At 40.0% G+C, this 22,612-nt stretch overlaps 2 protein-coding genes across 3 annotated transcripts in view; one reads left to right on the plus strand and one right to left on the minus strand.

The window, feature by feature from the left end:
• Positions 1–800: 800 nt before the first annotated feature.
• On the minus strand, positions 801–1,262 carry LOC101395279 (profilin-1-like). The gene has a single exon (XM_004439911.3). It carries the CDS (start codon positions 1,260–1,262, stop codon positions 801–803), a length of 462 nt encoding a protein of 153 aa, XP_004439968.1.
• A 6,207-nt stretch (positions 1,263–7,469) lies between these two features.
• MTMR8 (phosphatidylinositol-3,5-bisphosphate 3-phosphatase MTMR8) overlaps positions 7,470–22,612 on the plus strand; it is a 195,599-nt gene continuing 180,456 nt past the window's right edge. For both annotated transcript variants that reach the window (XM_087426827.1, XM_014794916.2), the window contains exon 1: positions 7,470–7,615. In XM_087426827.1, coding sequence (XP_087282953.1) covers positions 7,592–7,615 — 24 coding nt within the window. In that variant the 5' untranslated portion in view covers positions 7,470–7,591. The remainder of the gene's footprint in view (positions 7,616–22,612) is intronic.

Raw genomic sequence — 22,612 nt, forward strand, 5'->3', positions numbered from 1 at the left:
CCACACCCACCAGAATCCCCACTTCCTCAGAAGTGATTTTATGCATGTAACGAACTCCCCTGACAGAGTCCCATGCTGGCTTATCCCAGGAGGAAAATAAGATAAGTAGAAGACACACTATCTGCCCTTTAGGAGATTATAATCAAGGTGGGAAACAAAACTAATGTGTGTGTGAAAAGTTAAACAAGAACACAGAACAGATGTCCAAGAAATGTTGGGCAGAGTATAATTAAAGACCAAACAAATGACCCAGAATCTTAGTGACCTAGGAGTTCAAATCAGGGTCAGCCCTAAGAGTTGAGGCAAGCAGAGAAAGCTTCCCTGAGGAGGTAGTCCTTGAGCTGGACCTTGAAAGATGTGTGTGATGTTACAAAATCATAGATTTTCCAAGCTTGAAGAGCCCTTAGAGACATAGTGCACTCCTCATTGTACAGATAAGGAAACTGAGGCCCAGAGAGAGAAAGATCTCATAGTAAGTCAGGAAAAAGTTGGGATTAGAATCAAGATTTTCTAGCTCCCAGTCCACCTCTCTCAACTGCAGGTGCTGAGAAGGGAGGGATGGTGCTCTAGGTTTTAAAAGGGCCCAGAAACCCAAATGCCTGAATACTCACTCCCCAAACTGCCCCCAGCCCCCTGAACACACACATATACACACACGCTCAAACACATATACACACCCATCTCCAAACCTGATCTGGGATCTCCCTTTCTTTTTTCCTCAAGACCATGTTAACTTAGTAGGTAAAACAGATAACACCAAATTAAAATTCCAGGTCAAACACCAAATCCTATTAATTTAGTTAGAAATGGGCCATGTGTTGATGAATGGCCTCTCTGATGTAACCTGCCATCTCAAAAGCCTTGAGGTTGAGAGGCCCTCCTTCTGTTCCTTTTTGTCCCATCACCACAAGGTATACAGACTCAATCTGAACTACTGTCACTGCCTGGCTGCCCCGACTCTGGCCTTTGGTGCGGAGGTCCATGGTATTGTTGCCTTCAGTGTACAGGTTGTCCCGTATCAATAAGCATTTTGTCCCTGCAAGGGTAATTCCCTGAAGAAACAACTTCTCTCTCCCCTCTCTGGCCAGCAAGATCTGAATTTCTTCCTGGGTCAACTGGAAGAAGTTGCCTTCAGGATAAGAAGCTAACAACCAGGGTGGGGAATTGGTGATAATCGCTGCGTCACAGCACATCCCAGTCTGTAGAAAGAGGGTGATGCAGTCTTGCCAGACCTCTTCACTGATATCCCCTATGCACTGCATGATTCAAGTAAGCTGTCTCTAAAAGATGAGTAAAGTGCTTTCTAGCAAGCTGGTCTTCAAAAGAAGTTTGTGGGTAGTTGGCTCAAGATAACTGATAAACTGAGACTGAAATAAGCTAAAAATACAGTCTGTTTTTGATGGCCTCTAACCAGCAGCAAGGTGGAGGAGGTCTTGGTGACTTATATGAAGTTATGTCCTAGCTACCCTCTGCTATGACTTATCAAGCTACCTCTAGAACAAGAGTGAGGTCACAAAGGCTCTGTGACATTTTAAATAGTCATCATCCAGCACATCATGGGTGACCTTTGGCATTAGCTTTCTAAGTCTGTATCTCTAGCTAGTGAGATAATGGTGCAAAGTACATCTACTTACTTCCCTAGGATACCATGGGAAGATCACCAACATCCAATAGTGGAAAAGCCCTCAAAGTAGAACATAAGTGAGCAATAATTGAGTTGGAGATTTGGATATAAAGCAGAACAGGTGAGATTTACTGTAACAACTCAGTTGCAGTATCTCAGATGTTGACTAATCTTGGTGAGACCTGAGCAGTAGGCACAAAGTGAAAAAGCCCACAGGCTCATCGGTTCACAACTTCTTTTGGGACAACCGCACTAGCCTCCTAATGGTTTCCCTGCCTCCAGACTCGTTCCCTCTTGTTTAGCTTCTGGCCTACACCAGCTGTGAGTCATTTATCCTCATCTAGTCATTCAGCAAGTACTTATCAAGCATTCACTATGTGCCAAATACTTTTCTTTTTTTCCCAATTTTTAAAAAATTATTTTATTGAGGTCATATTGGCTTATAACATTGTGTAAATTTCGGGTGTACATCATTATGTTTCTGCTTCTGTATAGACTGCATCACGTTCGACATCAATAGTCTAGTTTTTATCCATCACCACACATATGTGCCCCTTTACCCTTTTCGCCTTCCCCCCAACCCCTTCCCTTCTGGTAACCACCAATCTGTTCTCCTTATCTATGTGTTTGTTTATCTTCCACATATGAGTGAAATCATATAGTATTTGTCTTTCTCTGTCTGACTTATTTCTCTTAGCATAATACCCACAAGCTCCATCCATTTTGTTGTAAATGGCACAACGTTGTCTTTTTTATGGCTGAGTAGTATTCCGTTGTATATATATACCACATCTTCTTTGCCCATTCATCTGTTGATGGGCACTTGGGTTGCTTGAAGTCTTGACTATTGTGAGTAATGCTATGATGTCACCATACACAAAAATTAATTCAAAATAGATTAAATATTTGAATGTAAGACCTGAAACCATAAAAATCCTAGAAGAAAACACAGGCAGTACGCTCTTTGACATTGGTCTTAGCAGTATCTTTTTGAACACCATGTCTACTCAGGCAAGGGAATTTAAAGAAAAAAATAAATGAGACTATATCAGACTAAAAAGCTTCTGCACAGCAAAGGAAACCATCAACAAAATGAAAAGACAATCTATCAAATGGGAGAAAATATTTGCAAATCATATATCTGAAAAGGGGTTAATTTCCAAAATTTATAAATAACTCCTACAACTCAACAACAAGAAAATGAGAACCAGATCAAAAAATGGGCAAAGGATATGAAGAGACATTTTTTTTCCACTTTTTGAAACAACTTTATTAAGGTAAAATTTACAAACCATTACGTGGACACATTTAAAGTGCACAGATCAATGAGTTTTGATGTATATATATCAAAGTAAACACCACCTAATCAAGGTATAGAACATCTCCATCTCTCCAGAAAGATTTCTCATGCTCCTTTGCAATCAATCTTGCCTTGTTCTTCATAAGAAGGATTTTAATATTTTATTATTGAGTATGCTACTAGATGTAATGCCAAGTACTTTTCTAGGCAGTGGGGTACAGTAGTGAACAGAGAGCAACCTCATGGAGCTGACATCATAATGGGAGGTGACAAACAAATAATAAATAGATGATAATAGTACCTCTTTCACTGAAAATATTTTATAAGTCTAATACTTTCTTCTTCCAAATTTTCCTTCTATTGCCAGGCTTTCTCTACTCTTGTGGGGGTCCAATCTAACTTCAGACTCTTCTGCAACCTTCGGCAAATCACCATCTGTGCCTTTATTTCCTCTGAAATGACCTCACCTTGCCTTAAGGAGATAATGTTAGGAGGAATGGCTAAACTGAATGGTGGAGAAAATCTGGGATAGCTTTGAAAATTCATCGTTCATTCAACAAATATTTATTGAGTACTTAATGTGTGCCAGGTCTGTTCTAGACTTTGGAGATCCAGCAGTGAACAAAAAGTCCCCACCCTCATGAAGCTGACATCCTACAGGGGGAGACAAATAATAAATGACAAAGACATTTATAATATATCAAATAGTGTTGATAATTATGAAGATGAAGGATTAGGAGGGTAGAGAATGCTGGGGAAGAGGTGGTGGTGGTTTTATTTTATATAAAGTGCTCAAGTAAGGATTCTCTGACATGGTGACATCTGATCAGAGACTTGACAGAGATGAGGGAGTGAACATGTGGATATCTGGGGTAAGAGCATTCTAGGCAGAGGGAACAGCAAGTGTAAAGGCCCTGAGGCAGGAGCATGTCTGGCATTTTGAGAAACAGCAAGGAGATCAATGTGACTTGAGAGAAACGGTGATAGAAGATATAGTCAGAAAGGTACCGGGCTTAGATCATATGTAGGGCTTCAGAGGCCATGAGTAAGGGCTTGATACAGAGAGGTTGTTTACTCTGATATGGGGAGACACTGGAAAGTTTTAAGCAGAGGAGCCACATCATTATAGATTCTAGAGTCTAAAAGATGCTATGTAGAGAATAGATTCTAGGGGGACCAGGGCCAAAACATGGAGACTGGACTCTGACAATAATCCAGGCAAGAGAAATAGATGTTTGGGTCAAAGTATAGGAGTGAGAAGTGGTTAGATTTGGAGAATATTTTGAAGGAAGAGCTGATAGGATTTGATGATGAGTCATGTGTGGGATATGAGAGCGAGGGGATGCTTCCAAGGCTTTGGGCCTGAAAAACTGGAAGAATGGAGTTGCCGTTTCCTGAGATGAGAAATACTATGGGAAGAGCAGATTTGAGGATGCAAGTAGAAATCAAAAGTTCTGTTTCAGATATGGTAAATTTGAGATGCTAATAAGACATCCAAGTAGACATGTCCAGTAGGTTGTTGGATATTATGTAAGTTTAAGAGTTCCGAGGACAGATCAGGACTAGAGATAAAATTTTGGAAGGTGTGGAGCTAGATGACAGAACTCAGGTAATAAGTATAAATAGAAAAGACGACCAAGGTCTGAGCCCTGGCAGCATTCCAACATGTTGAGATAGGTAAGATGAGGAAGAAACAGCAAAGGAGATTGGGAAAGAGAAGTTAGAGAAGTAGGAGAGAGAGTAGTGTCCCTGAAGCCAAGTGAAAAAAAAATGTATGAAGAGGAAGGCAGCGATCAAATAGCTGCTGAGAGAACCAGAAGAGGTCTGAGGATGACCAATGGATTTTGCAATATGGAGATTACTGGTAATATTGACAAAGGCAGTTTGTTGGAGTGGTGGGGGCAAAACCTGATTAGAGTGGTTTCAAGAGAGAATGGGAGGAGAGGAAAAGAAACTAGGGCAGAGAATGAATTTAGACAAATCTTTGGAGGATTTTTGCTATAAGGTGCAACAGACAAATGGGAGAGATGGAAGGTGGGGGAGAGGAATGTGGGTCAAGAAAGGATTTTTTAAGATCGCAAATATTATGTTTTTATGCTGATGGAAATGATCTGGTAAAGTGGGAATATTTCATGATAAAGAAAAGAAGGGACAACTGAGTAGGCAAAGGAGGATGAAATTGAGTAAACAAGTGGATGGGTTGCCTTAGGAAGGCTGAGAAACAGTTGATTTATTGAAGGCAGATTGCACGGGTTCACATGCAGGGAAGCAAGCAGATTTCATTGTGGGAGGATGTGGAAGTTCCTTTCTCATGGCTTCTATTTTATCAGTGAACTAGGAAGCAAAGTAATCATTTGAGAGAGAGGAGAAGAAAAGACATGTTTAATAAGTGAGTTGAGGAAAGGAAGGTAACCACCAGTATTCATTGTTCCTTTATGATATTCCTGGCACCTGATATACATTACCTCTTTGAATCCTCACAAGCACCTTATTAGAATGGGTTTACAGATGAGAAACAGATCCAGAGTGGTTGTGTAACTTGCCCAGGATCATGTACCATCAGCAAACAGCAGAGCTAAAATTTGAATCTAGAGTCTATGCCCCTCTTCACTATCCCAAACTGCATGGAAATTAGGTTTTGAGTCTGAGCAACTGGGTGTATGGTGGTGGCATTAATAGGGAGGGAAAACTTGAGAAAGAGCAGGTGGTAGAGGTGGGAGAGTGCAGGGGGCAGGAGGAGGGTGTGAAAGATTAGGAGTTTGTTTTTGGCCATGATGCTTTGAATGTGCTGTCAGGAACACCCAAATGGAACTCTCATGGCACAGCTGGAATTTCCAAATTTGAGCTCAGGAGAAAGGTCACAGAACTTGAGATGTAAATTTAGGAGTCCTCTACCAGAGAGTAAGAATTGAATTTGAGGAAGAGATCAAATTACCAAGGGAAAGAAAATAGAGAGAAGAGGGATGTGGACAGAAGCTTGGGAAATGGCTAAAGAAGGACAAATAGGAGCTGGGAGGGAGGCAGAGAAGCAACAGTTAGGAATGCAGGCAGTGAGTCTGCTTTATAACAAAGGCCAAGGGAAGAAAGAGTGTCAAAAAGGAATATGAATCAACAGTGTTAAATGCTGCAAAACAAATGGAGATTGAGCACTAAGAACAGCTACTGGATGCAGAAATTGGAGTTCAGGATGATGTAAAAGAGCCACTTGAGGGGAGTGGTTAGGGAAGAATGGGTGTGTTATGAAGAAGTAGAGGTGATGATAAGTGTAGACTATTCCTTTGAGAGGTTTGGTAGTAAAATAACTGCAAATCATGGTATGACAGCTCAAGGGATAATTAGGCCATGGATTGAGGGAAGGACTTTTGGTCCAGAGAAGAAGGCAGAATATGGTGAATGAGTATTTTAACTAGCAAGTGTTATGGACACTCAAGGAGGAAAGAAATCACTTTGTAGGGGAGGTTAGATTGCAAACCATGACATCATGATACTAGAGCTAGAAATGACTCCAGAGATAGTGGCCAATACCCTGATTGTAATCTTGGTCAACTTAAGGCCCAGAGAGGTCACATGATTGCCCAAGATCACACAGCAAGTTCGTGGCAGACCTGAGAGTAAAACTCAGTTTTTCCAACTCCCAGACTGTTCTTTTTTTCCATCACAAGTCTGATTCAGAGAACACCACCAAGTGAATGCACCTATCTGCCCTTCATCTGAGAGGTGGTCCTGTGGGCCCTTGGTCCTTTTCCTACATCTGTGATGACAAAAGTTATGAGGCTATGGCAATAGTCCAGGCCTTAACCAGATTGATGGCAGTAGTCTTGCAAAGGAGGGAAGTGAGAGGAGGATATATTTATAAACCATTTAAAAAAATATTCTACAGGGGCTGGCCGGTGGCGCAATGGTTACATGTGCAGGCTCCGCTTTGGCGGCCAGAGGGTTCACAGGTTCAGATCCCAGGCCCACCAATGCAGTGCTTGTCAAGCCATCCTGCGGCGGCAGCAGATATAAAGCAGAGGAAGATGGGCACAGATGTTAGCCCAGGGCCAATCTTCCTCAGCAAAAAAGAGGAGGATTGGCATTGGATGTTAGCTCAGGGCTGATCTTCCTCACACACACAAAATATATATATATATATTTATATATATATATATATACGTATATATATATATAAATATATAAATATATTTATATATTCTACAGTGATTTGCCCAAGGTCTCACAGCTAGGAAGCTCTTGAGAAACCCAGCTGTCAGCACAGGACAGTCTGTGCTATCTCTATAGGGTGCCATCACTGATAACATTAGATAGTAGAGGAATGATATCATGCTCAGAATCCTTACAGAATCAAGGGGTGTGAAAAGGGTGGCAGTACTAGAGTCTAGGACTTAAGAACTCCTGGGCCAAACCTGGAGCTGGAACCAAAACAGTCAGTAGGTCCAAAGAAAAGGGCATCTGCCAGGAAGCAAGATGGCGGGAGCGGCCGCGGGCGAAATGTCGCGATAGGAACCTCTGGGAGGATCAGGTGACGGAAGTTTGAGCCAGGACAGGGAGGGAGGGCGGCAGGAGCCCAGGTTGGGCAAACTCCGAGGCAGCGAGAGCAGTGGTGGTGGCGGCGGCAGTGGCAGCCTCAGTAGCACTGAAGACTTCCGGTGGCGTGAACCGCGGTCATGGACCATATCACGGTGCCCAAGGTAAGGAGAAGAGTTAGGCGAGGCTGGGAGCCACAAGCTCCCTCTCGATGCTCAGCCGGGAGCCCAGGCACACCCCCTCAAGCCTTCTCAGGGTGCTCTTTGACGCCCCCTTCCCGCGCCAGGACCCGCGTTCTCTTTCTCAGTTCACACCCCTTTTAACCAAACTGAACTCTTCTCCGGATCAGCGTGCAGGCAGTGGCGGCGCCGAGGAGAGGTGGTCTGCGTCAACCGTCCCCTCGTGCGACGCGGCCCCCGCTCTGGGTGCGGGCCTGCCGAGTCCCTCCCTCCTCTGTCCCTTTGACCCCAGCTCCTTCTGGCACCCCAGCCGTCACTTCACACACCCACTTGACTCCAACCTCTTATTCACACTCGCCACACTTGTAACCGCCTTTCTCGAATGCCCCACACGGCATAGCCTCCTGGAAAGTTAACTTCCTTTATCCGGCATTTCCCTACCCTCCTTTTGGCTCCTCTGCCTCTAACCTGCCCCGATGGCTGTCCAGACCACCACCACCCACTGTCCCAGGCCCAGCTCCCTGGCATGCGTGTGTAGGTTTGTGGAGGGGCAACAGCATCTCTCCAGCCCAAGCTAGGCTGTGGGAAAGGAAAGAGCTGTAGCAGAGTGGACCTGGCCCTGCTCAGCCGGGAAGAAAAACCCAAGCTGTGACATTGCCAGGCCAGTTGACGCTTGTTTACGGCCGACCACCAGTTAGAGCCGGTCCTATTTCTTTTCTCTTCTTCCCAGACCCTGCTCTTGCCTCTGCAACAGCAGCCTCTTTCTATTCTAAACCCACCTCCCGCCTGTCACTTTTCTTTCTACCATCTGAGGCTGAGGATCAGGGAACAGTTCACAACTAGTCTCTGCTTAACTTTTTTCTGTCGACCATAACAGATGTGGCCCAGGCTAACCGAAGTCCACATAAAGGCCCAGTATGTTGTAAGTGAAAGAGCATGGATTTTGAAGCCAGAACACTTGAATTAGAACGCTGGTCCCCTCAAGAACTAGCTGATGACTTTGGACAAATTATTTAGCCTATCTGAACCTTTCTTTCCTCCTCTACCAAATGGGGATAATGAAATTTGCTCTGCTCACTTCACAGGGTGGTTGTGAGGACTAAATAGAAGGATTTATGTGAAAGCGTTTTTGTAACTAGAAAAGTGTTCTGCCCACTTGTTAATTTAAGATTATGATGTTGCCTGATGGGCAAAGCAGGAACTCTAATCTTCAAATGTCTTCTTTCCTGACTACTTCAGCCCCCTACTCTGTTGAAGATAACCATATCTCTTGCACCATCCAGCCTTAACCTTTTTCTAGGTCCCTTCCTTTCCAGGTCATGTCATTTGCAAGGTGACACCATCAAAGCAATGGAGCTTCTGCTATCCAGACTCCCTCTTCTCCCAGCCCACCTAACCCTGAGCCACCCTACTTGTCCAGTTCAAAATTAGCTCATCTGAATTCTCCCTTTTTTCTCTTTTGACCTGGGGGAAAGGGAGAGGCAGAACTGCCCTTGTGCTTGAGTGTTAAAATATTTAAAATATTAAAATCCCCCTGTTGGGAATTACAGCTATAAACTGGGCTAGCTGTATGGTAAGGGAGGAGATACCATTATCCTGCCCATATCAAAATAATAATAACAGCTAGCACATCAAGTATTTAACTATGTGGCAGTGCCGTGCTAAATGCTTTACATGAAATGTTTTCAGTCCTTACAACAGCCTACAAAGGGGGTACTATTATTAGTCCCATGTTACAGACGAGGAAACTGAGATCCGTAGAGGTGAAATGACTTGTCTAATAAAGACAAGAGTGCTCAGTTTCAGACTGGTATGGAGATGGGGTTAGTGCTCAAGAAAACTTTAACTGGCATCATGGCCAGACTCCATTTGTACTGCATGGATGGTATTGTGAGTCTTAGAATACAAATAAAAATTCCAAATGAAGGCTTAGTTCTTCAAATAAAATTGGCATTTCTTTTGGTGCCTGGCAAGTGTCCACAGGTGGCATGCTGCCAAAAGTCTATTTTTTTTTTTCTTTTATTATTATAAGTTTCTGGGAAGGATTGGAGTTACACTAATGGCTAGGGGTTAAAATGGCCTCTCTCTTGTTAACTCACTGTTTCCACAACAGGGAAAGACATCTGTCTTGTCCATCTCAGGACAAAGAGATAACCATGAGCTTGTCAGTCATTAGTGCTGCATGTCAAGTGCAAAAGTGACTTTTATTTTTGGCTCTTGCTTGAGTCTTTTTCTCTTCTTGGGAAGACTTTTTTAAAAACTGTATTGAAGTGTAACATACATATGGAAAAATTCATAGATTATAAATTTATACTCCATGAATGTTCATAAACTGCACACACCCATGTAACCAGCACCCAGATCAAGAAACAGAACATTACCAGGAGTCCCCTCATTCCCCTTCTAGTCGATACCCCTTCAAAGGATAACCGGTATCCTGATTTCTAACAGAATAGATTAGTTTTGCCCTTTTTTTGTACTTAATATAAATGGATTCATATAGTATGTATTCTTTTGTGTCTGGCTTCTTTTGCTTGACATTATGTTTGAAAGACTCATCCATATTATTCCTTGTTGTTATAGATCATTCTCAATGCTATATAGTATTTCATTTTGTTAACATTCCATAGATTTAGCCATTCTTCGGTTGATGAGGAATTTCTAGCTCTGGCTGTTACAAATAGAACATTGTTTTGGTGGATATGCAAGTGCATATCCATCTTTTGTTGGGATACACATAGGACTGGCATTTCTGGATCATTGGATACCCATACTTTCAGCTAGGGTAGATACTACCAATTTTGCACTCCCATCACCCATGCATGAGAGAGGAACTGTCTTTTTAAGTTACAACCTTAGGTTTCAACAATTTTTGTAGCACTTCAGGCCTATCTAAAAGTTCAGTGAGTCTCCCTTATGAATCAGAATTTGTTCTTTGTACATTTCCCAACCCCCTTAACTTCTATGTCAGTTAGCGCCTAGAATTCTTAATTACCTTTCCTTCCCGGAATGGAACCTTATTAATTAGGATTTTTTCAGTTCATATTTACTGAGTTTCCATTGGCCTGGAAATTTACTGTAGTGGTTAAGAGTGTATGCTTTGGAGCCAAACTGTCTGAATTCAAATCTCAACTCTGCTACTTACCCAGCTTGGTGATCTTGGCAAGTATGTAACTTCTCTGTGCCTCAGTTCCTTCATCTGTAAAATGGTGGTGATAATAATAGTTCCCATCTCACGGGGTTGTTATAAGGATTAAATGAGTTAATATTTGTAAAAGTGCTTAGAATAGTGCCTGGCATATCGTAGATGGTTAATTTAGCTACCAATTACTATCATCATTATCATTATTAATTGTTACTATTTACAGAATCCCACACTGGAAGTTAAGGATACATAGCTGTCTTAGATATAGCAACTGCCCTCTAGGATCTCTTAATCAAGTAAGGTGATGAGATGCCAAGCATAAGATCTAAGAATGAGGAGCTGGCCCCATGGCATAGCAGTTAAATTCGCGTGTTCTGCTTTGGTGGCCTGGGATTCGCCGGTTCGGATCCTGGGCACAGACCTCCTCACCACTAATCAAGCCATGCTAAGGTGGCATCCCACATAGAAGAACTAGAAGGACCTACAACTAGAATATACAACTATGTACTGGGGCCTTGGGGAGAAAAAAGAGAAAAAGAGGAAGATTGGCAATAGATGTTAGCTCAGGGCCAATCTTCCTCAAAAAAAAAAAAAAAAGAAGATCTAAGAATGAAAGTGAGATCTTTTGTGAGAGGGACAATTGAAATACTGTTGGAGTTTAAAGGCAAATAAAGTCCAGTTCTAGATGAGTGTAAGACGTATGAAATGAAGAAAGCTTTATGGAAGGAGTGACATTTAAGCTGAGTTTGAATAATGGATGGGATTATACACTTCAGAGATTAGGGAGGTGGGAGGACCTCCCTACCAAGGGAACTGTAAGAACATAAGCTCATTAGGGTAAGGGAGTGAGAGGAATGCAGCAAGGAATTAAGTTGAAGAGATAAGTTTTGTAGATTGTGGAGGACCCTGAATGTTACACTGAGGAATTTGAACTTGGTTCTATAAGTAGCAAAGAGCTGCTAAAGCTTTATAAATCTAGAAATGTAGACTATAGAAGGTTGGAAAGGACCTTTTAAAAGATTATCTAAATAAGGAATGGGAATGCAGTTTCTTTTTGGTGTGATGGAAATGTTTTAAAATTATATTGTGGTCATGGTTGTACAACTCTGTAAATTTACTAAAAAAGTCAGTGAATTGTACACTTAAAACAAGTGAATTTTATGGTATGTAAGTTCAGTAAAGCTACTAATAATTGAATAAATAAATAAATAAATAAATAAATAAATAAATAAGATCATCTAGTGATAGTCCAAGCCTCTCATTTCACAAATGTGAAAGCTGAGGCCCAGATCACTGAAGTTTCTTGTCCAAGGTCAAACATCTAACAAGTGGCAGAGTTAGCATTGTCTTTTTGTTGTTTAGTATGCATGACTGGTTCAGACTATGATAAATTGTATGGAGTTATCATTGAAACAACAGCCAAAATAATTGGAAATGCTGGGTGGGTATAGAATGCTATTCTGGGAAATAATAATAATAAGTAATAACACTTTATAGTAGTTTACTATTTACACAATGCTTTTCAAGCCACCCTATCTGCTCTCAAGATTACAATATATATGAAGCTTTCCTAAAAGCAGATAATTTTTGGCTTGACTTCTAGGAAACTAAGAACCAAATTTAGTGTTCAATCATATTAACTACATTAGCCCTTGTACTTAGCATAATTGCTTCCTCCTCCTTTTCATGACTTTGATTTTCCATTCTAATAACCTAATTGTAGATCTGTCTTTTATTATAAACCACCTCAAATTCATTTAGGAAAGAGGCAGGGTCACAATAAATTAAGATAAAACTAGGTAAAGTGTTTTCATGATCAGGAAATGTGATTTCTAGGGGTGAGGATTGTACTCCCCTTTCAGTTTTCAAAAGTCCAAATCCAATTGGCTTCACTTTGATTCTGTCAGTCTAGGAAGTAGTGTTAATATAGTGGAAAAAACATGAACAGAGTTGAGTTTGAATTCCAGATGTGTTATTAGCTCTGAGTTCTTAGGCAAATCACTCAAATGCTCTGAGTCTCAGTTTACTCATTTGTAAAATGGGGATAATATCTACTTCTTGGGACTATGGTAAAGATTAAGATAAGGTATGATAAGGGCCTGGCACATTTGAAGTGCTCCATTACTGTGTATTCCTTTATTTTTCCATCAGAGCCAAACAATTGTAGAGGCTTTAGTAGATAGACATTTAGTATACATTCATCCTGGGAGGTCTCAAAGATCAGCCTGTTTCAAAGAGGAAGATTTTCCTGAGAATCCAGAAAGGCTCTTGGTACTATAGTGCAAAGAGAGAGGCTACCCAGGAAGTCCTGGTGGCAGTGGTCTGACATTTTGGCCACTATTTTATAGGCATTGGAATCGTTTTCCTCACCACCAAAACCTCCTCCTTTGACCTCAGTTTGTACTCGGGAAACCACAACTAAGCCATTACTCCTAGAAACCACTGGGATTTGTTTTAGGGTTGTATCTTTTTATATATCATTTTGTGGGTTTTGTGGTGTGATACTTAAATGCTTTAGAAAGGTTTTTTGATAAGCTCCAAAGACATTTTCATTATTTGAGAAATCCATGCTGGATAGGGAGTCAGGAGACCTGGGTTCTAGTCCCAGCTGATACTGACATGCAGTGTGACCTTAGGGTTCATTTTCCTTGTGGGTAAAATAATAATATCTACCTTTCTTGAGCAATTACTATGTGCCAGGAACTATTCTAAGTGCTTTACATAAATATTACATATTTATATACTCATTTAACACTCACAATAATACTATTATTATCCTCATTTTAAAGATAAAGAAATCAAGACCCAGAAAACTTAAGCAACTTGCTGAGAGCCAGAGTATGAAGCAGACAGTCTGTGACTCAAAAGTTTGTACTCTTAAGCCCTGCACTGTACTGCTTCAATAAAATGAGCATATTGGATTTCCTAAATCTTGTTCCTGTTGACCACTAGACCCACAAGATAAGTTGTTTAAAAAACAAAAAGGATTCTAAGGTAAAATATGTTGATACCACAAATACTGCAGAGATTCATGGTGACTTTTCACCTATTAAGGTCTCTGAAAAACCCTGCAATAAAGAAACCTGCTTATATTTATTTAATCCAGTGTTTCCCTAACCTGGTCACAGAACTGTGTGTCTGTACACCTATTAACATCCTGTGGAACTAGGGTTTATAGAACATGCTTTGAGAAATGCTGGTGTCAATCTGGAAGGTTCATTCTAACTCTTAAGTGCTTCTAACACTTAATAGTGATAGATGGGTGGGCTATGAAATGCAGCATTCCTTTCTGAGTCTCAAATTTGCTTTAATTGAAGGGGTGCTGATAAATAGAGTGTGAGGAGGTATAAATTCAAGGCCAATCTGGGTTGCATTTTTTTTTTTTTTTGGTGAGGAAGATTAGCCCTGAGCTCACATCTGTTGCCAATCCTCCTCTTTTTGCTGACGAAGATTGGCCCTGGGCTAACATCTGTGCCCATCTTTCTCTACTTTATATGGGATGCCACCACAGCATGGCTTGATAAGAGGTGCGTAGACCGCTGGAGCAGAGCACACGAACTTAACCACTGCACCACCAGGCTGGCCCCACTGGGTTGCATTTTCAACATTTGTTTCAAATGACCTTGTACATCTTGGCACACAAGACTTCTTTGCCCTGCACCTTTTCCTTTCCTCCCTCCTGCCACATGACATATTTTCTCACTTATTACTTTAAAGAAGAGACTTAAATCAGAGACAGTTGTTGTGAAAGTAGGAGAAAGCTCTTTTACTATGTGCAGGGCGCGGCAGTTGTTTTCATGATGAATATTCTCTGCTGTCAAAGGTGATGCCACACGGGGCAGGGCTTATGTGGGTCATGTTTACAGCTGATGGATATCATCACATTGTTTGTCATCCTGGAGCTAGATTTGTTGTCTTTTATTTATTTATTTTTGCAGTGTATCCAAGTTATTACCAATAATTGTGGCAAATCAGGATAGTAAATGGATTCAGAGACCTCTGAAGTGCACCTGATTTCCTCCTTTCTTCTCTTCCTGGAAGGGAAATGAAAAAAACAACATGGTTTATGGTCCACAGCTTCTTCAAGAGCAAAGGTCTTGTAAATGTCAGAGTGCTCTGTCTACAGCCCAGGAATGCAAAACTAACAAAGCAATTGTGTGACCTGGGAATTAGAGTCTGTGTAGTAACTACTGATGATCAGCCTCTTTTCTCCCCCTTTCTTTCTCCCTCATCTCTGTCTTTCTCTTTACTCTGCCTCTCTTCTTTTCTTCTTTCTCTTTCCTCCTTCCTTTTTCTCCCATCCCTCTGCTTCCCTCTCTCTTTTCCCCGCCTTTCCTTTCTTTCTCCCTTCCCCTTATGTCCCTCCTCCCCATCTGTCTTTCTTTTTCTCTCTCTTCCCCCCACCCTACACACACACACACACACACACACACACACACACACACACAAACTATGGGACCCGGGTTTCTGTGGAATAAAAGCACGTCAGGCAGAGGAACCCTCTTACCACACTGTGTCGGAACTAGAAGGGTGAGAAAAGGGTGGGTCTGAGTAATTGCAGGTCTTTTAGAAGGTCCTATGTGCTAATAGACACAGGTTCCCTGCAGTGTGGAGCCCCATAGGAAGTCCATATCAACAATTTTGTTTATCAACAGTTTTCCCCTCCTCCGAGGCTTCCTCAGGGACTATCGTCCAAGAGGCACACAGCACCCTTCGTACAGGGACGTTGTAGCCTTTTCAAGGGTAGTGCTCTGGGCCTTATCATGAACTCTTTCTGAGTGGACAATTTTTCTCCTTGTTGAGATCTCCTACCGTTCAAGGCTGCCTGTCCTAGGAGAGGCAAGAGAGAGCTAATGCTACTTTATAATTTCAATTTATACTCTTTACCCCTTGACTATTCTTTTCCTGAACTGTGACATTTTTTCCCTGAGTGTGAGAGAGTGAGCCCCTGTTCCTACTGGCAGTGATTTCTTCTATTAACCTCATCACAATACAGTTCCTCTAGCAACAACAAGCCTACTTTTCCTTTAACTTTCAATTGGCTGAAGCAAGTAAATGCTTTTACCAAACTATTCTCATCAAGTTTACATAGCTTTCTGCATTTAGATTGGCAAATGCCTACCTGCACCTTCCCCATCAGGAAAGGAACAGTTACTTTGCAGCTTTTCGATAAGCATTTTCTAGGCACCCCCGCAACACACACACACCATACCTACCCTTCTACTTGTTCTGTGCTTGAAGATTACCATGGGTTCTTTTTTTTTTTTCTCTTCTTAGTCCATTTGGGCTGCTATAACAAAATACCACAGATTGGGTGGCTTATAAACAACTTAAATTTATTTCTCACGATTCTAGAGGCTTGAAGTCCAAGATTAGGGTGCTAGCATGGTTGGGTTCTGGTAAAGTCCCTCTTGTGGGGTGCAGACTGTGGACTTCTCACTGTGTCCCCACATGATGGAAGGGGGCAAGGAATTTCTCTGGAGCCTCTTTTATAAAGGTACTAATCCCACTAATCCTATTTATGAGGGCTCAATCCTCATAACCTAATCACCTCCCCAAAGCCCCTCCTCCAAATACCAACACATTGGGCATTAGGATTTCAGCACATGAATTTTGGGGGGACACAAACATTCAGACCATAGCACCTTCCTTCTTCACTTGGGTTTTTGATCTTAAAATGTCTCCTGGGTTCTAATAGTTTATTTTCCTTTATCTTACACTTGGGTCTTCTGAGTCTGGCTTTTTCACTTAACTCTTTACTCTTTCTCTGGCCTTGTCCTTCACCCCTTCCTCCCTTCTGTAATTGGACACTTCTTGCTATCTTTCCCTTCTTCCTTTTTCTCCAGCCACCTTTTATATCTGTACCTTTAGCATGGGTGACTGTGCTAGAAATGAATGCCTTCTGAGCCTGTACAGGAAAATAAAACTAGTTTTTCTTGGAATTGGAAAACATTGTTTTTAAATTTTGGTAAAAAAACATAACATTACATTTATCGTCTTAACCGTTTTTAAGTATACAGTTAAGTATATTCACATTATTGTGCAAGAGATCTCTAGAACTTTTTCATCTTGCAACACTGAAAATCTATACTTACTAAATTCTAATTTCCCCTGACCCCTCCCCCCAGCCCTTGGCAACCATGTTTCTACTTTCTGTTTCTATAATTTTGACTACTTTAGATACTTCATATAAGTAGAATGATACAGTATTTGTCCTTTTATGACTGACTTTAGCATAATGTCATCCATGTTGTAGTATGTGTCGGGATGTCATTTTTAAGGCTGCATAGTATTCCATTGTGTGTAAATACCATATTTTCTTTATCCATTCATCTGTCCATGGGCATTTGGGTTGCATCCACCTCTTGGCGATTGTGAATAATGCTGCAATGATCATAGGTATGCAAATATCCTTTAAGATCCTGCTTTGAATTGTTTTGGATATAAATCCAGATGTGGGATTACTGAGTCACATGGTAATTCTATTTTTAATTTTTTGAGGAACTTTTCATAATGGATGCACCATTTGACATTCCCACCAACAGTGTACAAGGGTTCCAACTTCTCCATATCCTCGCCAGCAGTTTTTATTTTCTGTTCTTTTTATAGGGGCCATCCTAGTGGTGTGAGGTGATATCTCGTGGTTTTGATTTGAATTTTTCTTATGATTAGTGATGTTGAGCATCTTTTCATATGCTTGTTGGTCATTTGTATATCTTCTTTGGAGAATTTTCTATTCAAGTCCTTTGACAATATTTTAATCAGGATTTTTTTTTTTTGTAGTTGAGTTGTAGAATTTCTTTATATATTCTGGATATTAACCCCTTTTTCAGATATATGATTTGCAAATATTCTCTTCCATTCTGTAGGTTGCCTTTTCACCCTGTTGATTGTTTCCTTTGATGCACAGAGTTTTTAAGTTTGACGTAGTCCCATTTGTCTATTTTTCCTTCTGTTGTCTGTGCTTTTGGTGTCATATCCAAGAAATAACTGCCAAATCCAATGTCCTGAAGCTATTCCTCTATATTTTATTCTAGAAGTTTTACAGTTTGGGGCCTTATGTTCAGGTCTTTAATCTAATTTGAGTTAATTTTTGCACAATAGTCCCCCCTTATTTGTGAGGGATACGTTCCAAGTACCCCAGTAGATGCCTGAAACTGCAATAGTATTGAACCCTGTATATACTATGTTTTTTCCTATCATATATACCCATGGTAAAGTTTCATTTATAAATTAGGCACAGTGAGAGGTTAACAACAATAATTAATAATAAAATACAACAACCATAACAATATACTGTAATAAAAGTTACTATAGACCTTAGCAACCTCGGCATACAATTTTTTTCTTTCATTATTAAGTTGAGAACTTTCACCTTTTCACTTAAAGGAAGCACTTTATGACTTCTCTTTGGCATATCTGAATTGCTACCATCACTACTCTTGTACTATGGGACCATTATTAAGTAAAATAAGGGTTACTTGGATATGAGCACTGTGATACTGTGACAGTCAATCTGATAACTGAGATGGCTACAAATTGACTAACCTGGTGTCTGTACACCAGTTGAAAACACTGGACAAAGGGATGATTCACGTCCCAGGTGGGACGGAGTGGGATGGCGTGAGATTTTTATCACGCTACTCAGAACAGCATGCAATTTAAAACTTATGAATTGTTTATTTCTAGAGTTTTCCAATTAATATTTTTGGACTGTGATTGATGACAGGTAACTGAAACTGAGGAAGGTGAAACCGTGGATAAGGAGGGGACTACTGTATATTATATAAAGTAAGGATGCAAATTCATTCTTTTGCTTGTGAATATCCAGTTTTCCCAGCACCATTTGTTGAAGAGACTGTCCTTTTCCCATTGTGTAGTCTTGGCACCTTTACCAAAAATCATTTGGCCATATGTGCAAGAGTTTATTTCTGGGCTCTATTCTGTTGCATTGGTCTGTATATCTGTTTTTATGCCAGTACCACATCGTTTTGATTACTGTTGCTTTGTGGTATGTTTTGAGATCAGGAAGTGTGATACCTCCAACTTTATTCTTTTTTTTCAAGATTGATTTGGCTATTTGGGATCCTTTGAGATTCCAAGTGAATTCTAGATAAATTTTAGGATCTTTTTTCTGTTTCTATAAAAAATTCCATTGGGATTTTGATTGGAATTACATTGAATCTGTAGATCACTTTGCATAGTGTGGACATTTTAACAATATTAAGTCTTCCATTCTACAAGCATGGACTATCTTTCCATTTATTTGTATCTTCTTTGACTTCTTTTAGCAATGTTTTCTAGTTTTCAGTGTACAGGTGTTTCACTTCCTTGATTAAGTTTATTCCTAAGTATTTTATCCTTCTAGATGCCATAGTAAATGGGAGTGTTGTCTTAATTTTCTTTTCATGTTGGTCATTGTTAGTGTATAGAAATGCACTTGATTTTTTTTTTTTAATGAAGATGTTTTCTCTCTCTCTCTTTGTTTTTTTTTGCTGAAGAAGATTCGTCCTGAGGTAACATCTGTTGACAATCTTCCTTTTTCTGTGTGTGAGCTGCCACCACAGCCATGGCCACTGATAGACGAGTGGTGTAGGTCCATGCTCAGGAACCAGCCCTGGGCCACCGAAGCAGAGTGCACCGAACTTAACCACTAGGCCACCGGGGCTGGCCCGAAATGCACTTGATTTTTGTATATTGATTTTGTATCCTGCAACTTTACTGAAATTGTTTATTTTAACAGTTTTTTTGGTGGAATCTTTAGAGTTTTCTATATATAAGATCATGTCATCTGTGAACAGAGATAATTTTACTTCTTTTCCAATTTGGATGCCTTTTATTTCTTTCTTCTTGTCTAATTGCTCTGGCTAGGACTTCCAGCACTGGAGAACAGTTTTAAAAATGACTTTGCAGGATACATTCCTAGGGGCAGGTGATCAAAAGAGATCTTTTTTTCTCTTAAGCATAACTGCATTGGGTTATAGTAAAAATTAAAATGAAATATAGCATGTAAAGCACAATGCTTGGTGCATAGTAATTTCTCCATTTCATTATTATACTTGTTTCTATATTTGGAGGTGAACCTTGGAACCTAGACCTGGAAAATAAGATGATGAAGTTGTAATTCCCTAAAGTTGTGGTTCTCAACCTTGGCTGCATACTAGACTCACCTGAGGAACTTTTTGAAATGCCTAAGACCAGTTACATCAAGATCTCTAGGTGGGACCCAGACATCAGTATTTTTTAAAGTTTCCCAGTTGATTCCAATATTCAGCTAAGCATGAGAACCACTGCCCTAAAATTTTTTTTTTTAACAATTTCAGATTCTGTGGATTTTCCATGTCTAAGTTTTTCTCAACCACAAGTTTTATTTAGATATGTTGTTTAGAATAATTCAGTGGTTCTCAGTGATGGCTACACATTAGAATCACCTGTAGAGCTTTAAAAAAGTCCAGTGCCCTACCCCAGACTAATTAAATTAGTTTGGGGGAGTGGAGCCTACATATTCCTTTGTTTTGTTTTGTTTTGTTTTAAAGGTCCCCTGGTATATAGCCCAAGTTGAGGACCACTGGTTTACCGGAAAGGAGTTTTGTGTTTGTGAGGCTAAGACACTACAGAGTTTTAGTTGCTACATCCATAACATAATTCTTCAGTGAAAATCTAAATGTGTGAGCTCTTCTGGGTCACACTATCCTGTAATAATCACCACAGGTTTATAAAGTGCTGTCAGATATATTTCATTTGATGTTTATAATAAACTCACAAGGCAGACATAATTTCCCCCATTTTACAGATGAGGAAACTGGCATAGAGAGATGAAGTTCCCTAAGATTACCCCAATTAAATTGTTTTAAATTGGCAGAGTTGGATTTGCACCCAGGACTCCTATCGCACAGTGTTATGCTGTCATATGCCATGCCCCAACCTTGTAAGAAATATATCTTCCTTCCAGTATGAGTATATACTCTCAGTCTTTCAACCAGAAAAAGTAATCACTCAATTTGAGTAGAATCTTTTTTGATCCAAGCCTCTTATAGTACATCCATTCAGTTTCAACTCCCATTGACAGTCTGTCTCCTCCAAGGCTTAGAACATGGAACAAAGGGTTTTAAACTCAGCCCTGCCGTAACTGTTTATGTATTTCAAGGAGGAAGAATTGATAACTATGCTAAATGCTGTCTGTAGATCAAGTGAGATAAAGACTGAGAATTCAGTCTACTCTTTTCAAAATTAATAGACTTTATATTTTTAGCAGTTTTAGATTTACAGAAAAATTGAGCAGAAAGTAGAGTTTCCATATACACTCTCAGCACCCCCTCCAGTTTCTCCTGTTATTAACATCTGGCATAAGTGTGACACATTTCTTACACTTGATGAGCCAATGCTGATACATTATTAACTGAAGTCCATAGGTTACGTTAGGGTTCACTCTTGGTGTGTACATTCTATGGGTTTGGACAAATGTATAGTGACATGTTTCTATCATTATAGTATTATACAGAGTATTTTCATGGCCCTAAAAAGCCTCTGTGCTTCACCTATTTATCTTTCCCGCCACCCCCAACTCCTGGCGTTCACTCATCTTTTTACTGTCTCCATAGTTTTGCCTTTTCCAGAATGCCATATAGTTGGAATCATACAGTATGTAGCCTTTTCAGCTTGGCTTCTTTCACTTAGCAATATGCATTGAAGATTCCTCCATGTCTTTTCACGGCTTGATAGCTCATTTCATTTAATCAGTGAATAATATTTTATTTTCTGATGTACCACAGTTTATTGATCCATTCACCTGTTGAAGGACATTTTGGTTGCTTCCAAGTTCTGGCAGTTATGAATAAAGCTGCAATAAACATTTATGTACAGGTTTTTGTGTGGGCATAAATTTTCAACTGATTTGGGAAAATACCAAGGAGCACAATTGCTTGATTGTATGGTAAGAGTATGTTTAGTTTTGTAAGAAACCACCAAAATGTCTTCCAAAGTGACTGTACCGTTTTGCATCTCCACCAGCAATGAATGAGAGTTCCTATTGCTCCACATGCTCACCAGCATTTGATGTTGTCAGTGTTCAGTATTTTGGCCATTCTGATAGGTGTATAGTAATATCTCATTGTTTTAATTTCCATTTCCCTGATGACATATGATTTGGAGCATCTTTTCATATGTTTATTTGCCATCTATATATCTTCTTTAGTGACATGTCTATTCAGATCTATGCCCATTTGTGTAGTGAGTTGTTTGTTGTCTTACTGTTGAGTTTTAGCAGTTCTTTTTATATATGGATACCAGTCTTTCTTCAGATGTGTTTTGAAAATATTGTTTCTCAGTCTGTGGCTTGGCTTTATATTCTCTTAACAGTGTCTTTTGCAGAGCAGAAATTTTGACATTTAATCAAGTCCAGCATATCAATTCTTTTCTTTCATAGATCCTGCTTTTAGTGTTAGGTCTAAAAAGTCATCATGAAACCCAAGGTTACCTAGATTTTCTCTGATGTTATCTTCTAGGACTTTTATAGTTTTGTGTTTTACATTTAAGTCTATAATCCATTTTGAGTTAATTTTTGTGAAAAGTTTAAGTTCTGTGTCTTTATTTATACTTTTGCATGTGGATGTCCAGTTGTTTCAGCACCACTTGTTGAAAAGATTATCCTTTCTCCATTGAATTGCCTTTGCTCCTTTCTCCAAGATCAGTTAACTCTGTTTGGGTCTATTTCTGGACTCTCTATTCTGTTCTTTTCCCAATACCACACTGTTTTGATTACTGTAGCTTGATTACTGTGTCTTGAAGTTGGGTAGAGTCATTTCTTTGACTTTGTCCTTCTCTTTCAATATTGTTGT

This window comes from Ceratotherium simum, chromosome X (assembly GCF_057802395.1).
Source record: "Ceratotherium simum simum isolate JZ-2026a chromosome X, ASM5780239v1, whole genome shotgun sequence".
In the NCBI taxonomy this organism is placed as follows: domain Eukaryota; kingdom Metazoa; phylum Chordata; class Mammalia; order Perissodactyla; family Rhinocerotidae; genus Ceratotherium; species Ceratotherium simum.

Excerpts from the sequence above, each read along its gene's own strand:
- LOC101395279 (XM_004439911.3), bottom strand. The coding sequence starts at position 1,262 with ATGCAGTGCATAGGGGATATCAGTGAAGAGGTCTGGCAAGACTGCATC.